Source organism: Hypomesus transpacificus, chromosome 10, assembly GCF_021917145.1.
Source record: "Hypomesus transpacificus isolate Combined female chromosome 10, fHypTra1, whole genome shotgun sequence".
Classification (NCBI taxonomy): Eukaryota; Metazoa; Chordata; class Actinopteri; order Osmeriformes; family Osmeridae; genus Hypomesus; species Hypomesus transpacificus.
The window spans coordinates 11,469,431-11,488,110 of record NC_061069.1 but is presented as its reverse complement, the minus strand read 5'-3'; the positions used below and the strand labels follow the sequence as shown (position 1 = coordinate 11,488,110).

Below are 18,680 nucleotides of genomic sequence, written 5' to 3'. Positions count from 1 at the left end.
CCCTTAAAATTGATAGCAGATTTTCACCACTGTCTGAACGTACAGAGAGGAGGAGAGACACCTCCCGGCGAAGGAGGCCCCACACCAGCCCTGCCAGGACACACAGGTCAAGGACCTCTCCACAGAAACACAGGAAACAATCTCCCCGGCGTGCACAGAGAAAAGCTAACCCCGTCGGGACGCGCCGATCCCAAACGCACGGGCGATCGACCCCTGGGGAGAGCGGCACGATGGGGGGGCAGGAGCGAGGCTCAGAGAGCAGACGAGGCAAGGCGGCGAGTGAAGTGGAGGGAGAAGAGAGGATGGAGAGCGGTCCCGTAGAAACCACAGTGTCTAAAGAGAGGGACGGCTATCAGGAAAGAGAGTGTGAAATAGAGGAAAGTTCCCTCCTGGGCCGGTTTAGACTGAGGGTTAACAGAAGGGAGAAGATTAGGAGAGGTGGAGCCAGAACCAGAGGTTCTTCACAGAGTTTGAGATCAAAGGGGAAAAACCCATCTGAGGACTCGGTCGAAGACTCTCTTAGCCAAAGTCGAAGCCAAAGGGAGAGGTTCATTCCCAGACACACATTCGGAGTCAGAGCTAAGCCCCAAGCTGGGCACATGCAGCCTGCAACCACAAGGGCTGCTGCCCTCACCAGAGGAAAAGGAAGGAGAGGAAAACAAGTTAGGATCGAGAATTGGTATCAGAGCTCACCCTCTTCCTCCTCAAACGAAGGAGGGTGTGTCGATGACAGGAACAGTGAAGATCCAGAAGGGAAGGAGGACTTTAAACAGAGAAGCAGAAGAAAAAGGGCTTGGCGGGATTCAGAGGAGGAGAGCGAAGATGAGGTGGATAAGGCACAGACGACCCTGTTGTCTGACAGTCCAGACACACCAGTTCTTGTCCACCATATGACTCGGAGAAGGAAAGCACAGCGTCTACAGTTATCACCATCTTCAAACTCCAGAGTGACAGCACCCTCAAAATCCAGCTTGTTCTATTTCGGCCCAAACCCTAGTAAGACTTTTACAAAGCATTTTATGCAAAAACAGGTATTTCAGATTAATCTTGTTATAATTTTTTTATTTTTTTATGTGTGTGAGTTTCATTTAGTTGTCCCATGCTTGCCTGTGTTGCAGGCAGCTTCAAGTCTCTCTACTCGCTGGGAAGCATGCTTGGGAAGGGCGGTTGTGGGGCTGTGTATGCAGCAATCTGCAAAACCAATGGTCGACAGGTTGGCCAGACACTAAAAAGACACTAAACTTGACCTGAAACCCTTTTTTATGGTTTATTAATTTTACCCCTACCTGCATAGAAAGTGATGTAATAAACCTTCAAATTGTCCAATCAGGTAGCTATAAAGTATGTGAAGAAAGGAATGGCTGAGCCATATGTGAAGCTGGTGAGTTATCCAACCGTGAAATGTGAGTAATTCAACACAAAATGTTGTCAATGTCCACATTTCATACTTGGACATTGACAACATTTCATCATGTTGGAATCTCTCCTCTTATCTCCTCTCCTTATCTTATGTCCTCCTCTCCCTTACCCCTCCCCTCCAGCCAGGACTGGGGCAGCCGGTGCCCCTGGAGGTGGCCCTGATGCAGATCGTCAGCCACCCCCCAGCTTGCCCCTACGTGCTGCAGCTGCTGGAGTGGTTCCAGGAGGCCGAGCGGTTCATCCTGGTGCTGGAGAGGCCCTACTCCTGCATGGACCTGTTTGACTTCATGGAGGTGCTGGGCGGCCAGATGGACGAATGTCTGGCCAGAGCCGTCATGATCCAGGTTGTCCTGGCGACGTGCCACTGCCGAGAGAGAGGGGTCCTGCACCGGGACGTGAAGGTCGAGAATCTGCTCGTGCAGACGGACACTCTGAAGATCAAGCTCATCGATTTTGGCTGTGGAGACTTGCTGAGGACCAGTAGCTACAGAGACTATTCAGGTATGGAGATTCCCAACCTACCTCACTCACATGACATCTGCCCTTCTCCCCCCCAATTCCATGTTTTGATGTCTTTTGTCTCTCTCTTTATCTTCCCTCCTTCTATTGGTCTCTCCTCCCCTTTCTTCCTTTTCCGTTTCCCTCTTCCATTTACATTTACATTTAGTCATTTAGCAGACGCTCTTATCCAGAGCGACTTATAGTAAGTACATGGACATTTCCCCCTCGAGGCAAGTAGGGTGAGGTGCCTTGCCCAAGGACACAACGTCATTTAGCACGGCCGGGAATCGAACCAACAAACTTCTGATTAACTTCCGACTCCCCAACCGCTCAGCCATCTGACTCCCTTCCCTCCATGTCTCAGGCACGGAGGAGTTCTGTCCCCCGGAGTGGGTGCTGCGCGGGGTCTACCAGGGCCGCCCCGCCACCGTCTGGTCTCTGGGAGTCCTGCTCTTCAGCATGGTGTGTGGGTACCTGCCTTTCAACCAGGAGGCAGACATCATCTCTGGACGCCCACGCTTCACGAAGGACCTCAGTAAACGTGAGTGGAGACACAGCAGTAGCTTAGACACAAGGGGGCCTGGGGGGGGGGGGGGCTAGGCCCTCTCATTTACATGCCCTCCCCCCTCAGATTTCTGAGAAACACACACAGACAGAGACACATAGACACACACACAGAGACACATAGACACACACACAGAGACACATAGACACACACACAGAGACACATAGACACACACACAGAGACACATAGACACACACACAGAGACACATAGACACACACACAGAGACACATAGACACACAGACATACAGACAGACAGACATACAGATGGACAGAAACGTAAACATTGCACGATCATATGACTGCTTGAGAGTCACCCAAGGGAACTATCTACACGTCCCTTTCTTCATCCATTCCTCTTCCTGATACCACAGAATGTAAGAAGCTCATTGGCTGGTGTCTGCAGCGGGACCCAACCAAGAGACCAGTCCTGGAGCAGATACTCCTTCATGATTGGATGATAGCGAGCGAGGCGTCAGAACACTCCAGGCCTACAGTCCATCCTCCTCCATCAAATCCTTAATTGTCGCCAAGCCAATTTCTCCAGGAATGTCAGTGTTTGCAACTGAATACCATTACACTATAGGAAAATGTAATTCACTCTTCAAAGACGATGATAAACTACTTGAAAAATTAAATAATAAAGAAAGGGACAAGTTGGAAATGTGCATGATTTTCTTATATACAGTAGATCATATGACTTGATTTCAAAATAGAACTTTTTTAGAAATTTGAAGGAATTTATATACTATCAAAGGATTGTCAAAGATATCTAGAACTGAGTGGAATATTACATGTTGCTTTTTGTAGCCATCAGTTTAAACATATCTCAGAATTAAGCAAGAATTGCAGTAAGGGAATGTTGGTAATGCTACGAAAAGAAGGAAAAAGAAGAACCGAAAGGCATTTTCTGCATCTTAACTTACAACACAACCACAATGCATCCACCCCTAAAAGGATATTGCATCACCACAGCTTTTTGCAGTGCTTGCAGACTTACTATTGTCCGAAAAACACTGCAGAGGCCCAATGGGTGAAAGTTATTGAGGGGTCAGGAACCTTCTAGTCAGCTTTTATTTATCATATTTCACAGTATGATAATAACTGTCAGGAAATCTGAGCCCACTGCAGTGCTTACAATGCACAAGCAACATGCAAAGTCATTAGTATCACTGTTTAGATATCAGCCAATATTGTCTGATGGGATTTATAAAGATTGGTTGTTTGTCGAAGTAGCAAACAAACTTGAAGGAAACTCGCAATTCGAATAAATAGATGTGATTGGTGTAGCTGTCTTCCAGCCAGCGAGGAAGACTGTGTCAACCTCCCCTGACATCTCATCTAGTGCCCTACATCTAGTGCCCTACATCTAGTGCCCTACATCTAGTGCCCTACATCTAGTGCCCTACATCTAGTACTCTACATCTAGTGCCCTACATCTAGTGCCCTACATCTAGTACCCTACATCTAGTGCCCTACATCTAGTGCCCTACATCTAGTGCCCTACATCTAGTACTCTACATCTAGTGCCCTACATCTAGTGCCCTACATCTAGTGCCCTACATCTAGTGCCCTACATCTAGTACCCTACATCTAGTGCCCTACATCTAGTGCCCTACATCTAGTACCCTACATCTAGTGCCCTACATCTAGTACCCTACATCTAGTGCCCTACATCTAGTGCCCTACATCTAGTACCCTACATCTAGTGCCCTACATCTAGTGCCCTACATCTAGTGCCCTACATCTAGTACCCTACATCTAGTGCCCTACATCTAGTGCCCTACATCTAGTGCCCTACATCTAGTACCCTACATCTAGTGCCCTACATCTAGTACCCTACATCTAGTGCCCTACATCTAGTACCCCTACATTTAGGACCCTACATCTGGTACCCTACATCTAGTACCCTACATCTAGTGCCCTATATCTAGTGCCCTACATCTAGTACCCTACATCTAGTGCCCTACATCTAGTACCCTACATCTAGTGCCCTACATCTAGTGCCCTACATCTAGTACCCTACATCTAGTGCCCTACATCTAGTACCCTACATCTAGTGCCCTACATCTAGTGCCCTACATCTAGTACCCTACATCTAGTGCCCTACATCTAGTACCCCTACATTTAGGACCCTACATCTAGTACCCTACACTATACAACCTGGCCTCCTTCTCTAACCTCGCTGCCTCGTGAATCCAATAAGAACTTGTTATTTGTTAAGCATCACAAGCTAACTCCTCGATGACCCTGGAAAGCCTCAGTCCCTGGAGGTGTCTCGGATGGAGAAACAAAATAAAATGAGCCCTACTGTTTCCTAGAGGTCACACCTAGTTTCCTAGAAGTTCCTGTGGATCTCAAACTGCCCTCCCCGCTCTCTTTATCTCTCACACTCTTACTTCCTCTCTGTTTGTCTCTGTCTCTGTCTCCCGATGCTTCCTTTTTGCTGACCAGGACAGTTGAGGTGGGTCCTGGGCTGGTGCTTGGAAACGATCACCACGCTTCCCCTTTCACACACAGAAACCCCCTGTTCTGTCAACACTGTGTGTGTGTGTGTTTGTGTGTGTGTTTGTATGTTGTTTTCTGTTTTTGTTTTGTTTTGATTCTGTTTTTGTTTTGTTTTGATTCTGTTTAAGGTTACAGCACATCTCTTGTTGATTTAAATACGTAAACATCTTATAAATCACCCCATTCAAGTCACCTTTTGGAGTTTACGTGCATGTGTACAGTCATCATTGTACGTAAAAGAAAAAAATATGTTTTCGAATATTGTCAAAAGCAGCGTACCTACCAAAAAAATCTTATGTAGCAATTTACCAAGTGCATAATTGTTACTTCAATTATGTTGCATGACAATAATATGATAATGCTCCAGTCAGCCCAGAATAGGAAAAATGATTCATATTCTTCTAGACGTGTGGAGACGGGAGGACGGGCATGTCTTAGGGTTGTTACCAAGGGCTGAAACATTACCGGAAACACCTCACATAACCCCACACCCATTAAAAAGGACAATCATGTGACAGGATCTTCCACTGGTTGTAAAAAAAAAAGTGTATTCTCTTTCATTCACTTCACTTTTCGTGCTGACATTGTTTAGACAGTGTCCACACCGGGTCTGTCAGAGTCTTAACACGATGCTCACCGTCAGGATAGTGTTAGCTGTTAGCGTGCTACACATCCAGAGCTGGATGGGTGCTTGTCTTTCAGGTACTGTACTGCTGTTGCTGGTGATGATGACTACATGTTGTTCTGTTGGGGAGGACCTGTGGCTGTTGTTGTTGTGTCTTGTCCATGTGACACTGAAAGAGTCACCCTGCAATTTGGACTGCAAGATACATCTGGCATGAATGGAGCATTTTTAAAAGGACGTCATTGCAACACTGTACTTTTTGTCAAGGTAACCCTCAACATGTCTTATTTACATTTGTCCACAGATGACAAGTTTAGTCTTCAAAACGTGGGAACTCAGGCTTGCATGGGGGCCCTGGGGAAACGTTGCGTTGACCTCCGCTGGGCTTCCAACGGGCGAATCCTTCTGCTAAGCTCTAACAAGTGCCTGGGTGCCCAGGGCAAGACTGAGGGCAGTGCGCTGGGCTGGTACGACTGTGACGAGACCAGCGAGCTCCAACAATGGGAATGCAACAACACCCTGGTGGCCCTCAAAGGCCAGAAGTTGTTCATTCGCAGCTCCAGCAACTCTAACTTAGTGTTATCCAAAGACATGGGATCTCAAAGCCAGTTTGTCATCACTGGAACCTCCGATGGCCCGTGTTCCAGAACTCACAGGGGTATGGAATACTTATAGGAGCAGAAGTGAGATGCTTTTATGAACAGTGGATTTGTGTCTAAGAATGTACTTATTGGTAATGTTGTTTTTCTCGTATGTTTCAGAGTATTTCACTATTTCAGGGAACGCGAATGGCCGACCATGCCAGTTTCCTTTCTATTACAAAAGTAAAGTTTTTGGAGGCTGTACCACATTTGATTCAAGCATTAAGCGTGCCTGGTGTTCAGTCACTACCAAATATACAGATGAACTCTGGGGATACTGCCCAACTACATGTAAGTAGTGCTCTTAGGCCTACGGGTATGAGAAAGAGAGAAAGAGAGAAAGAGAGAAAGAGAGAGAAAGAGAGAAAGAGAGAAAGAGAGAAGAGAGAAAGAGAAGAGAGAAAGAGAGAAAGAGAGAGGAGAAAGAGAGAAAGAGAGAAAGAGTGTGTGTGAGAGAGAGAGAGAGAGAGAGAGAGAGAGAGAGAGAGAGAGAGAGAGAGAGGGATATAAAATATGACGTGCTTCCTGAGAGACAAAAAGTAAGAAAGTGTTCAGCATAATGTGCAAGAAAGAAAGAAACAGAGAGAGAAAATTACGAGTCCTACGTTTCTACTATTCTAATTGAAGTGGGTTACATTATACCATGACAGCCAGGGACAGTACTAGTTGTCTTTTCTCGGCCTCTGCACAAATACAAGACATTGCTTTGCATTAACCACTAATACAATATTAGACTGCTTACTATGCACTATTTGCCTGTCCATTTAGATGAAAGTGTCTGCATCGATGTCAGGTTAACTGCAGTGTGTATCTCTCCATACAAAACAGCTACTGCTTATTGGACCAAGAACCCAGTGACAAACGAGTTCTACCAACTCAACCCCCAATCAGCTTTGACCTGGCACCAAGCCCGTCAGAGCTGTCAGCAGCAGGAGAGTGATCTGGTCTCCGTATCTGAGCCCCACGAACACGCTTATATTGCAGGTAGCGCCACCTGGTGGCTAGTCTTGAAATGACCCATGCAATTTGTAGCTCGTCGTTTAAACTTTTTTAATGGTCTGATATTTGGTTTTCCCCTCATATCTCATGCACTATTTCTGTCTCCCTCCCTCTCTTTCTCTGTCTCTCTCCCCCCCCCTCTCTCTCTCTCTCTCTCTCTCTCTCTCTCTCTCTCCCTCTCTTTCTCTGTCTCTCTCCCCCCCCCTCTCTCTCTCTCTCTCTCTCTCTCTCTCTCTCTCTGTCTCTCTCCCTCTATCTCACATGCAGGACTTTTGGGAAATGTGAAACAAAAGCTGTGGATTGGTCTGAACAGTCTGGATCAGGAAAGTGGCTGGCAGTGGAGCAGTGGAAGGCCTCTGAGTTACCTGAGGTGGGAAGCTGGTAGGTGAACTGAGCACACCCAACCCTGGGCAACACCTGACCCACCATAATGCCATTCTAACTGGCTAAGGGAGATTAGATCTTTTACCGTCATTGGTAAAGACGTCACTTTAATTTCAGATGAGAAACTATGATCGACATACATCAGTCATGCTCTCACTGTTATTGTCCTGTTGTCTGGCCACAGGAAATCCTCAACCTAACCCTGGACACAGCTGTGTGCTGATGGACTCAGAGGTGCAGTCTGACTGGCAGAGTTCCCTCTGCACCAAGAAGCTGGGCTACGTCTGTCAGAAGCACAAGACACAACCTCCCGTCGATCCAGGTAATCCAGGGTATTCCATTCCAGTTTATTTCTTCCTATTCTCTTCTCCCAGCACAACACACATCTGCGGAGTGGAGAATGAAACATAACCACGTCTTGCATGGTTAGTGGATCAGGGTTTCTGTACCGCTCCGTGGATTCCCTACACTGGCCACTGCTTCCAGCTGCACAGAGACCAGAAGACGTGGCTCGAGGCTCGTAACCAGTGTCGCAAGGAGGGGGGGGGCCTAGCCGCCCTTCACAACATCGAAGAGCAAAGCTTTGTCATCTCCCAACTGGGATACAGTAAGAATAATCAATGCTGAACCACATGCCTTTCAATCCAGATGTTTGAGATGGACAGTACTTGAAGTAATAACATCGCAACAGAAATAACTAAACATTTTGTCAGTTGAAAAAATACAGTTAATAATAAGTGAAATTAAGACTATGTCATACACACTGATCCATTGCTGAATGTTGAGTGTGTCAGTAACATGGCCTGTGGTTTTCCTGTTTCTTTTGTTGTTTTGTTTAGGGGTCGATGATATGCTGTGGATAGGCCTTAACGACCACAAGACTGACCTCTTGTTTGAATGGAGCGACCAGTCCAGTGTGAGATTCACCCACTGGAGTGTTGGAGAGCCCGCCCACAGTCAGCGGAGAAAGCACTGTGTTCTCATTAATGGCGCGGTAAGCACATATGCATGTGAGCCGCACATGTGAGCCGCACATGTGAGCCGTCACGCGGGTACACAACTAACCTGTGCATGGGAACACACCGACAAGCTAACACACACTCTCAAACACACACGAACACGCACACAAACACACGTCTGCACTCACACTAACACACAAACGAATGCACTAAAACATGGGCGTATCTAGCCCTAATTTGGCTGGAGCCCCCCCAAAAGTTTCATTAGCCCCCCCAAATTATTTTCATGAAAATAAAACAACTTTTTACATATTAATTTTTTTCTACATATTTTAAATCTAAATTTGTTAATTTTTCTTCCTAAATCCCACAAGAGGACACTATTTAAAAGGATATTTAAAAAAAATTCTTCTGGGGAAACATGCCCCCAGAACCCCCTCGTTTTGCTGGGTCACAGGAAAAATAATAGGTTTTATCTAGGGGCTTAGCCCCTTCAAAAGTGGGAACCTAGATTCGCCCCTGCACAAAAACACACATGAATGCACACACACAAACCCAACAGCAGATGTGATCCTCCAGGTGTTCTGACGAGTCTCTCTGCGTGTCTCTGACAGGAGGGCAAGTGGAGCGACGCCGCGTGTGAGAACAAACACGGGTTTGTGTGCAAGGCCAACTCAGCTCCCAAACCAAGTGGAGGAACTGTGGAGACCAATCCAGGCTGCAAGCCTGTAAGTCGGGTCGACAACCGAGTCGTGATACTACCATCTCATGACAATACTTCTGTGTTGTTCGGTTTGGTTCTACCACATGGTTGACTTGCCTAGTTGATCTGTGCCATTCTAATACTTCATTATACCAGTTGCTAATAACAACTGACATGGATACAAATGTACAGTGAGTGAGGGTGTGTGTGTGTGTGTGTTTGTGTGTGTGTGTGTTTGTGTGTGTGTGTGTGTGTGTAGGGATGGAGGAGACACGGCTCACATTGCTACCTCACCGGGGCTGAGGTGAAGACGTTTGAGGAAGCTAAGGAAGCCTGTAGCAGCTCCGGGTCTTTTCTGGCTGACGTTCCAAACGGGTGAGAGAGATGAACACACCAACTGGCACACACACGCACACACACACAGGATGAGAGAGATGAACACACCAACTGGCACACACACACACACACACACACAGGATGAGAGAGATGAACACACCAACTGGCGCACACACACACACACACACACAGGATGAAAGAGATGAACACACCACCTGGCACACACACACACACACACACAGGATGAGAGAGATGAACACACCACCTGGCACACACACACAGGATGACGACAAATATGCCAGCGACATCTTTACTTATCTTACATTCAGCCGTTTGTGTTCCATGCTCCATGGTGGTGTTTCCAGAATAGACAATGCCTTTCTGGTGAGCCTGGTGGGGAGGAGGTCAGAAAAGCACTTCTGGATTGGTTTGTCCAATAAGAAAAACTATGAGTTCTTTGAGTGGACAACCAATCAGGTTGCGACCTATACTCACTGGAATGCAGGAATGCCAGGTATCCACTTGCATGCACCATATACAGTTCTACAACAACAAATAGATTGCATGACAAGCATTTAGAGTTCAAGGTGTAATGTTTATTTCATCCTTCAATTCTTGGTTGTGAAATTTGAAGGCAGACTACAAGGCTGCGTTGCCATATCAACTGGGATTGTGGCTGGATTATGGGATGTCCTGAGCTGCACAAATAAGGAAAAATATATCTGTAAACTTCTGGCAGAAGGGGTGGTCAGTACAGTTGCCCCAGCAACGCCAGTCCCATCGAGCTGTGAAGAGGATTGGACTCCCGTGGGAAATAGACACATGTGTTCTAAGGTTAAAAAATAAAATAAAATAAAATAAAGATTTGTCATCGTTTAAGAGAATGGATGTGTTACTAATCCTTCAGTGTGCTTCTGCAGTTCTTCACAGGGCCCCGGTCAGGGGAGAAGACCTGGTTTGAGGCCAGAGATTACTGCAGGGCGATCGGAGGGGACCTCCTTAGCATCCACAGCAATCTGGACGAGGCTTCAATCCAGTAAGATGCCAGATTTAACAGTAGAACTTGGCCCTTCATTTTGAGGGGGCCTTTAGTTTGAAAATGACCCAGCTTCACCCAATCGGTGGTAGACAGTGCTCTGCAATAAGTCATAAATAAACAATGGTTCTACGTGAACCACCAATTATTTACACTCAGTCATCAATACTGAGTTTCAGTTGTCAGATTGTCTGATTTCCTTCCATGTTGGGCCCAGTCGAAGGGGTAAAGCCTGGGTAGGCCTCAGTGCTCTGGACCCACAAACTGGCTGGTCGTGGAGCGACGAATCTCCGGTGAGTTCCATTCAAATACTCCCTTTTTGCTCAGTGACACTTCAAGGCTTTGAAAGATTGAACGTATAACGAAAGCCACGCCTCTGGTATGGGCACCACACGTAGCTTGTGTTTGCCCCGTGAACACTGGCATTTGTTGATACGTAGTTGGTTGTCTCCACCAGTTAAATTTCCAAAACTGGATGGACGGAGAGCCCAACAGCCACATGGGTATGGAGCTGTGTGTTGAACATCACTATGGTGACGAAGGACAATGGAACGATATTCACTGTGAAAGCTACAACGACTGGTTCTGTCAAATACAAAAAGGTAGGGGTCGACAGGGTCAAGTTGCTCAGTTACTTCACGGCAGCAAGAGTAATGCTATTGCATGTTTGACACGGTGAAACGTTAGCTCCAAAAAGGATTTTGCACAGGAAGTGTGCCCCCATTCAGTGATCCGGGTGGACTCACTCATGGGGGCATTTGTGGGTTTCATTGATGGTGTTTTCTGTGTGTGTTTTTGTGCGCGTGTAAACAGGAGTGATACCACACCCTCCCCCAAATGACACCATTGCAGGTAAGTCATCTGTTAGTATCACTCCCCCCATCGACAGATATGTATACACACACACACACACACACACATACGTACACTCACACACACACAAACATATATACCCCCCCCCCACACACACACACACACATCCACACATACGTACACTCACACTACACTGCACTACACCCTATTACTGTAAACTGCACTGCTAACCTTTAATGGTCACCGTCATCTCACGTAAGTCCTTGTGATATTGGACACAGACTACAATAGTACTGAGGATGGCTGGCTGCTGTATAAGGGTTATCAGTACTACATTAACCATGATGCAGCACACATGCAAGAGGCCAGAAAGTTCTGCAGGGACAAACATGGTGACCTAGCAACCATCAACGGAGAAGAGGAGAACATCTTCTTGTGGAAACAGGTACACCAGCATGTTGTCAGTCAAAACTATTTTGTTTGTGCTATAGTCACATCAACTTGGATTTAGCTCACATTTAGCATGTTTTGTTTTTAGATTGCCAGAGAATATGGAGATTATTATATTGGACTATCAGTGGATTATGACAGTTCCTTTGGGTGAGTGTGTTTTTGGAAAGACAATAGTTTGACTTGACACAATGTGAGCGGTTTACTTTAAAAGCAAACATGGCTGCATTGACCTGGTGTAGAACAGGAATGCAACATGAGTCTCTTTACTCACTTCCACGACTTGGGCCAGCAAAGACCAGCAAAGAACATATTTAAATTCAAACTGTCTTTATTCTGTGCAAGTGCCGGTCCCTCTGATAAATTCTTCTGGTGCCTAGGTGGATGGATGGCTCTCCACTGGTGTTTCAGAGATGGTACCAGGAATTTCCGAGCTTCAAAAGTTTCGACGAGAACTGTGTGCTCATGACCAACAGCATGGGTGAGCTGAAGGATTGGGATTACTGAACACTAAAGTGTGAGCTGTTGTGTTTTAGAATGATTGGGATTACTGAATACCAAGCTGTTTTGCCTAGAGGAAAGTGTTAGGAATCCGGAGATAAATCTATCATCCATCAAACTTAGCACAAATTCTATCAGCCTTACTTAAAAACAATTGTACATACCGCAGAAACTCAAAACACTGCAATGGAGACCATGTCTTATACAGCGTGTGTGTGTGCGTACACGTGTGTGTGCAAACGTGTGTGTGCGCGCACGTGTGTGTGCATGCAGGGTTCTGGCAGAACGTCAACTGTGGGACGGAGATGAAATCCTTCTGTAAGAGGAGGACCACCCCTCCGGTGAACAGCACCGTGGCCCCCACCACCCCCCCACGGGGGAGATGTCCAGCCAACTGGCGCCACTTCAGGTCAAAGGTCAGCTGGTGAACTCAACAACAACCACCCATCGACGTTCAGTTAATAACAACCACCCATCGACGTTCAGTTAATAACTCTCTCAGGCCATTAGTTGCATAGAAATAGAGATCCGATTTGTGATGGTGCTGCTGAAGGGGATACTATATAGGGGAGGGAGCAGTTTGCAAGCAGACAGTAGACTTGTACATTCATTAGAACAGGCAACAAAACGCTATGAGGAACTACCTCTCTGACAGGCGTGCAACCACAACGACATGGCAGAAGTACCGTGTTTGTAGGATTCTGAGTGTGCAGACTGAAGCAGTCACATAGTCGAGCAGCAGCCATGTTTGTTTTTACAGGATGAATGCAGTTCACCCGGTTGAACATACTTTACTCCATTCCATTAGTTTTGATCATACATTAACATTTTAACATTAACATTTAGTAATTTAGCAGACGCTCTTATCCAGAGCGACTTACGGTAAGTACAGGGACATTCCCCCCGAGGCAAGTAGGGTGAACGTCATTTGGCACGGCGGGGAATCGATCCGGTAACCTTCTGATTACTAGCCCGACTCCCTCACCGCTAAGCCATCTGACTCCCATGCACACAATGTACTGTTTTACAGTGGAACTTTGAAATAAACACTGAATGTCTGTTTCTCTCAGTGTTACAAAGTGGTGACGTCTCCGGAGTCTTGGCACGAGGCCAGGGTGAGATGCAGAGAGATGGCCGGAAACTTGGCCTCCGTCATTACGAGACAGGTGCAAGGTTTGTCTGCGTTTATGGATATGTGATTTTGGCCTAAAACAATACGCTCCTACAGGCCACTGTTTCTGTGTGATTCCAGTATGTCTCTCCATTACACTTATAGGTCACTTTGAAAGGCTGACTAGGTCTCTGCTGTTTGTTTTGCAGTATTTCTGATGAGCATGTCCTCTGGTCGCAGTATGGACCTGTGGATTGGTCTGACCATGTCTGGCCGAGACCAGTTCCTCTGGACTGACAGCCAGCCTTGCAAATATGCCAACTGGGCCGAAGGGCAACCTGATTCTGTAGGCAGGCAGTTTACCTTTATTTAACTAGCTTTTCAAAACACGTGTTGCTGCAGCGTTTTGCTGAAATGAATCTCTGTTTTGTCATTTTAGTATTATTGGAGATGGAGTCGCCGATTTTATTCCGTAGAGGTAAAGTGGTTTGAGCTCTTCTTAATAGTCACTTTAATGATATGTACCATACCATCGTTCATTAAACTGAAAAACACAGTTATCGTCCTCATCACCACATACACCAACATAATACACGGTCACAATCAATTTTTGTTGTTGTTTTTTTTCTTTCTAGAATGAGTGTGTTGTGATATCCAGTGGACCCTCCAGTGGTAAATGGGTGACCAGAAACTGCAACGACACAAACAGTTACATCTGCCAGCGTCCCCTGGGTGGGTACTACACTGTCCCAAAACTGTTTGCCAACACACAGTCAAACACAGTCATGTTGGTTGTGGGCACACTCTAATTCCGACAAACAACGTTTAAATCTTTGCTCACCCCCCCCATCTCCTCCCCAGATACTAACCTCCCCCCCGATCAGCCCACGCCGTACCCCAAAACCCCCATCAAGCTGGGCAACGATTCCTACCAGGTCGTGACCCAGAGGATGAACTGGATGGACGCCAAACGTCAGTGTGAGAGACAGAGCTTTCAGCTGGCCAGCATTCTGAATGAGGAGGCCCAGGCTTTCGTGGAGCTGCAGGTCATGAAGCTCAACGCTCCTCTGTGGATTGGTCTCAATAAGGAAGAGGTATACAGCATAGATATTTATGACAGTATAGGTACTTATTTGTTATTATGTGATCGTATGTTATGATGTCGGGGGTCAGATCGCTGAGCGGTTAGGAAGTCGGGCTATTATTCAGAAGGTTGTTGGTTTGATTCCCGGCTGTGCCAAATGACATTGTGTCCTTGGGCAAGGCACTTCACCCTACTTGCCTCGGGGGAGAATGTCCCTGTACTTACTGTCAGTCGCTCTGGATAAGAGCGTCTGCTAAATTAATACATGTAAATGTGATGTAAACGTTACCCCCAGTCCCATTGCATGGATTAAGTAGTATTATAAGGTTCCAATGTTGCCATAGTGATTTGGTAGGGTTTAACTCCAGTAGTGCAAGGTTCGCAACTATGGAAATCCACAGAACTTTCTGAACAGTAAACCAATGGTTCCTTTCAGACGGGTGGATATTTCAGATGGATCGACAACTGGCTGCTGAAACTGACTCACTGGGGCGCAGGCGAGCCCGCTAAGAGGAACCCCTGTGTGTACATAGATGAAGACGGCAAGTGGAAGACATCTCTTTGCAACCAAACCTACTTCAGCGTCTGCAAACAGTCCACAGGTATGACGCCCCACCTACCAGACGTGTCATCTCTGAAAGGCCACAGTGACGACCCAGTATCCACTCTAGTTACCGCGACGATGTCACAGGATTGTCATCGGATGTCACCAAATTGATCTCAAAATCTCCCCCTCCCAGACACCCCCCCAGAGCTACCTGAGCAGTTTGAGGGCGTGTGCACCGCGGAGGAGGATGGACCGGGAGAGTTGCCATGGAAATCGCCCGTCTCCTGGATACCGTTCCGCGGCCACTGTTATTCCTTCTCGTTAGACGACGAGGCTTGGAATTCTGCCATGATGGACTGCATTTCCCTGGGTAAAAACAGGGTTCTACATTCTTTAGGTTACGCTCCCTTTACTTTTTATGACCTGGTAGAATTCAATGGTCTTAAAGTATGTCAACGTGGTTTTGTGTACAGGGGCAAGTATGGTTAGTATCGAGAATCCTGATGAACAAGCCTTCATCAAAAACCACATCGAGATTTTTAAAGACACTCGTACAAGCTTCTGGCTCGGTCTCTACAAAACCGTCACTGGTAAGTACCGCCAAAGACTTAAAACACATGTTTGTAGACATTCTCCATTAAATGATTCTCCACTAAGATACACATGAGATAAATACATGGCGTAAAGTAAAGTATACAGTGTACAGCCTGTCCTCTGCTTCCTTAGGGAAGTGGCTATGGATAGATAAATCTGTGATGGACTACACTAACTGGGATGAGGACAGCACTGATAACGAATATGGACAGATCTCTGCAAGCGGCCTGTGGTCCACTGAACACAGGTGGGCCACAGCAGGTCACATCTGCAAGAAAGCAAAAGGTGAGAGCATGCGATCGTTAAGAGGTGTGATTTAGTTTGTGATTTGACATGACTTGATTTACAGTACACGTGAGCAGTGATCGTCAGAAGATATTGTTGGGAGGAATATTCTGTGATAATCCAAAATGTACTTTTTCAACTTCTTTACAGTACCACTTCAGATCTCAAATCCTACAAATGGTAAGTTAATGAGGCAAAAGTCAAATCTAAAGTTGGAGAAGGGTAGTTGGTGTGCACTCATTTTGAACTCTGTGGTCCTGCAGCACCTAACCTGGAGGGTAACCATAGCACCCACGCTGGTATAGTGGTAGCAGTGGTTCTTATCGTCCTCTCATTGGTTGGAGTCGGAGTCTTCATCATCTACAAGCGATCAGGACGATCCCTGACCATCCCCTTTGAGAACCCTCTGTATTTCAACCAAGGACGTTTCAAGGACAACGTTGTAGACAGCAATAAACTGATAGAGGATTAAGGACTCTCAGCCGATGCCGCCGTGCTAAGATACGTTTTATAATCATTGAAACACATCATTTTTGCTGAATAATTTCTGGTCAAGTTTTTGTAAAATGCTGATTCACTTAGAAGGCAGATATGAACCTTCTTGTATCTGAGACTAGTTCACTGAATGTTCACCTACAACTCTATCTTACCTAAACTGTAAATAATAAAATGGTGTCTCGAACGTTACATTGGATGCTTGTCTTTATTATGACATGGTTCCAACTCTTGTTACCTAACATCAAATGCAGCCTGGGATATATATAGTATGAAATCTGAAGTAACTGAAGCAAATCTAACTGAAAAAAATAATGATCAAAGCTTCAAAAATAAACATCTTCTTTGCAACCAGAGCGAGATAACAAGCTCTAAATTAACTTGCGGAGGGAACTGAAAACAGGGTTCAAATACTTCAAAAAACAATACAACATTGTCTGGTGTCTTTTTCTCAGGAATATGACACAGAGATCAGTGAGCCTGGAGGGAGACTGTAGGGAACAGCGTGTCATTTTCTTCACTGGGATTGTTTTCTCTCCATTGCAAGGGCACTTCATCATGTTCTCTCATTCGGAGGGGCAGCTAATTTTCTTTTGTTTCATCAGAAAGGAACCTCAAGCTAGAGCAGGGGTCCCCAAACTTTTTTATGCGAGTGCCAGATAATCTTTTCTTTCTTTAGTGTGGGGTTGGCTCGGTCTGTTACTTAAAATTACATGGGCCAGAGTGACTACCAGTGTTATACTGGAGATTGTATTATGATTTTAAATGTATTCTTATGCTAGATTAGTTTATTATTTTGCTAGGCACCATACATCCGTACATATCAAGGGATGTATAGACTATTAAAAGAGGATTATTACTATCGTAATGACTTCTTTTTTAATTCATTGCTATTGAAATCAAAACATTTACTTACGTATGCATATTAATCAGTGTGAACCTTTTTTCTTTTTTTTCCTCTGGCAGGGCCGCTCCGAACGACTGTGCTAGAGAGTAACTGAGGAAAAACCGTTTACTGTGGCATTATAAGATCCTTTTGTTTTACAATAAGAACCATATCCTGGAGTTTAAAAGAAGACCAATAGGTGATACTGAACATGTTTATCATCAAGCAAAAAAAAAGGTTTTGCATCCTGTGTGACATGATTTTAAACAAAATGAAACATATTCGGAATAAATACTATATGAAATGAAACACACAAGTTAGAAAGAAACATACCTCAATCAGCATGTACAGTAAGTCGTCGCTAGCCAAGTCAACAGTGACAGTTCTATTAACAGTGCAACAGGCATTCTACTCTCCCTTTAACATGTCTACAAAGGCAATTATGAAGTATATACAAATGCATAGAAATTATTTTCAAGCTATACAGTATATATATTATATTTTTTATCACAAGTTGCATGTTGCAAGATGCATAGTCTGTAGCATGTACTGTACAATGCAGCGCAAGTCTAAGACAGTAGAAAACAAGGGATGCTTCCAGACAGAGTGAAAGTGAGTACAGTAGGAATCTGAGCTCCCATCTTACAATCATTCGTAGAAAAATAATGATGGACTTTTATGCTTCTAAACTTTCTACTAAGGAATTGGTGGCTATTGGTGGCATGATACACAAGTAAATGGTGTGGAAAAAAAGGATGAATGTGTCTTCAACTGACAAAGCCAATAAGGGGATAACTGTCTTTCATCATGGTTTAATCCTGTGTTTATATCATAAAAATTATATTAAGCTACTATTTTCATTCCTTTTAGTCATGGACATTACTTATTAGAGTAAGGTCTGATCAACAACTCTGGGATTAATAATTCCAGACCATTTGGAATTGGCAAGATACAGTACAATTCCTTCAAACATAAATCTTCAAGGGATTTCAAAATGTTAAGGTACCTACATTGTTGTTACCCTATATAACACCAGCAAACATTTGACAAACCATCAAACTGCTCATTGCGAAAACAATGTCCTGCAAATGAATGAGAGCACAGAAGAGACATGAGAATCAGAGAGAGAACAGTGAGAGAGCAAGAGAGCAAGAGAGAGAGAGAGAGGGAGAGAGAGAGAGGGAGAGAGACAGAGAGAGAGAGAGAGAGAGAGAGAGAGAGAGAGAGAGAGAGAGAGAGA

The 18,680-nt window shown here is 45.3% G+C and overlaps 2 protein-coding genes across 2 annotated transcripts; both read left to right on the top strand.

Annotated features, from left to right (window-relative positions):
* Window positions 1–230: 230 nt before the first annotated feature.
* On the top strand, window positions 231–3,006 carry LOC124472368 (serine/threonine-protein kinase pim-2-like). Its single transcript, XM_047027158.1, has 6 exons — window positions 231–438; window positions 1,119–1,213; window positions 1,331–1,381; window positions 1,542–1,920; window positions 2,285–2,461; window positions 2,858–3,006. The coding sequence occupies exons 1-6, from the start codon at window positions 231–233 to the stop codon at window positions 3,004–3,006; spliced, it is 1,059 nt and encodes a 352-aa protein (XP_046883114.1).
* A 2,518-nt stretch (window positions 3,007–5,524) lies between these two features.
* mrc1b (mannose receptor, C type 1b) lies at window positions 5,525–16,746 on the top strand. Its single transcript, XM_047028191.1, has 31 exons — window positions 5,525–5,693; window positions 5,921–6,274; window positions 6,378–6,548; window positions 7,086–7,241; window positions 7,524–7,637; window positions 7,825–7,962; window positions 8,071–8,247; window positions 8,480–8,634; window positions 9,214–9,327; window positions 9,562–9,677; window positions 10,004–10,152; window positions 10,273–10,472; window positions 10,559–10,674; window positions 10,892–10,967; window positions 11,132–11,276; window positions 11,488–11,526; window positions 11,769–11,932; window positions 12,026–12,087; window positions 12,318–12,418; window positions 12,712–12,854; window positions 13,509–13,611; window positions 13,759–13,895; window positions 13,989–14,027; window positions 14,185–14,281; window positions 14,411–14,643; window positions 15,070–15,235; window positions 15,374–15,550; window positions 15,654–15,770; window positions 15,907–16,059; window positions 16,210–16,239; window positions 16,323–16,746. The coding sequence occupies exons 1-31, from the start codon at window positions 5,621–5,623 to the stop codon at window positions 16,529–16,531; spliced, it is 4,224 nt and encodes a 1,407-aa protein (XP_046884147.1). The 5' UTR covers window positions 5,525–5,620; the 3' UTR covers window positions 16,532–16,746.
* Window positions 16,747–18,680: the final 1,934 nt, after the last annotated feature.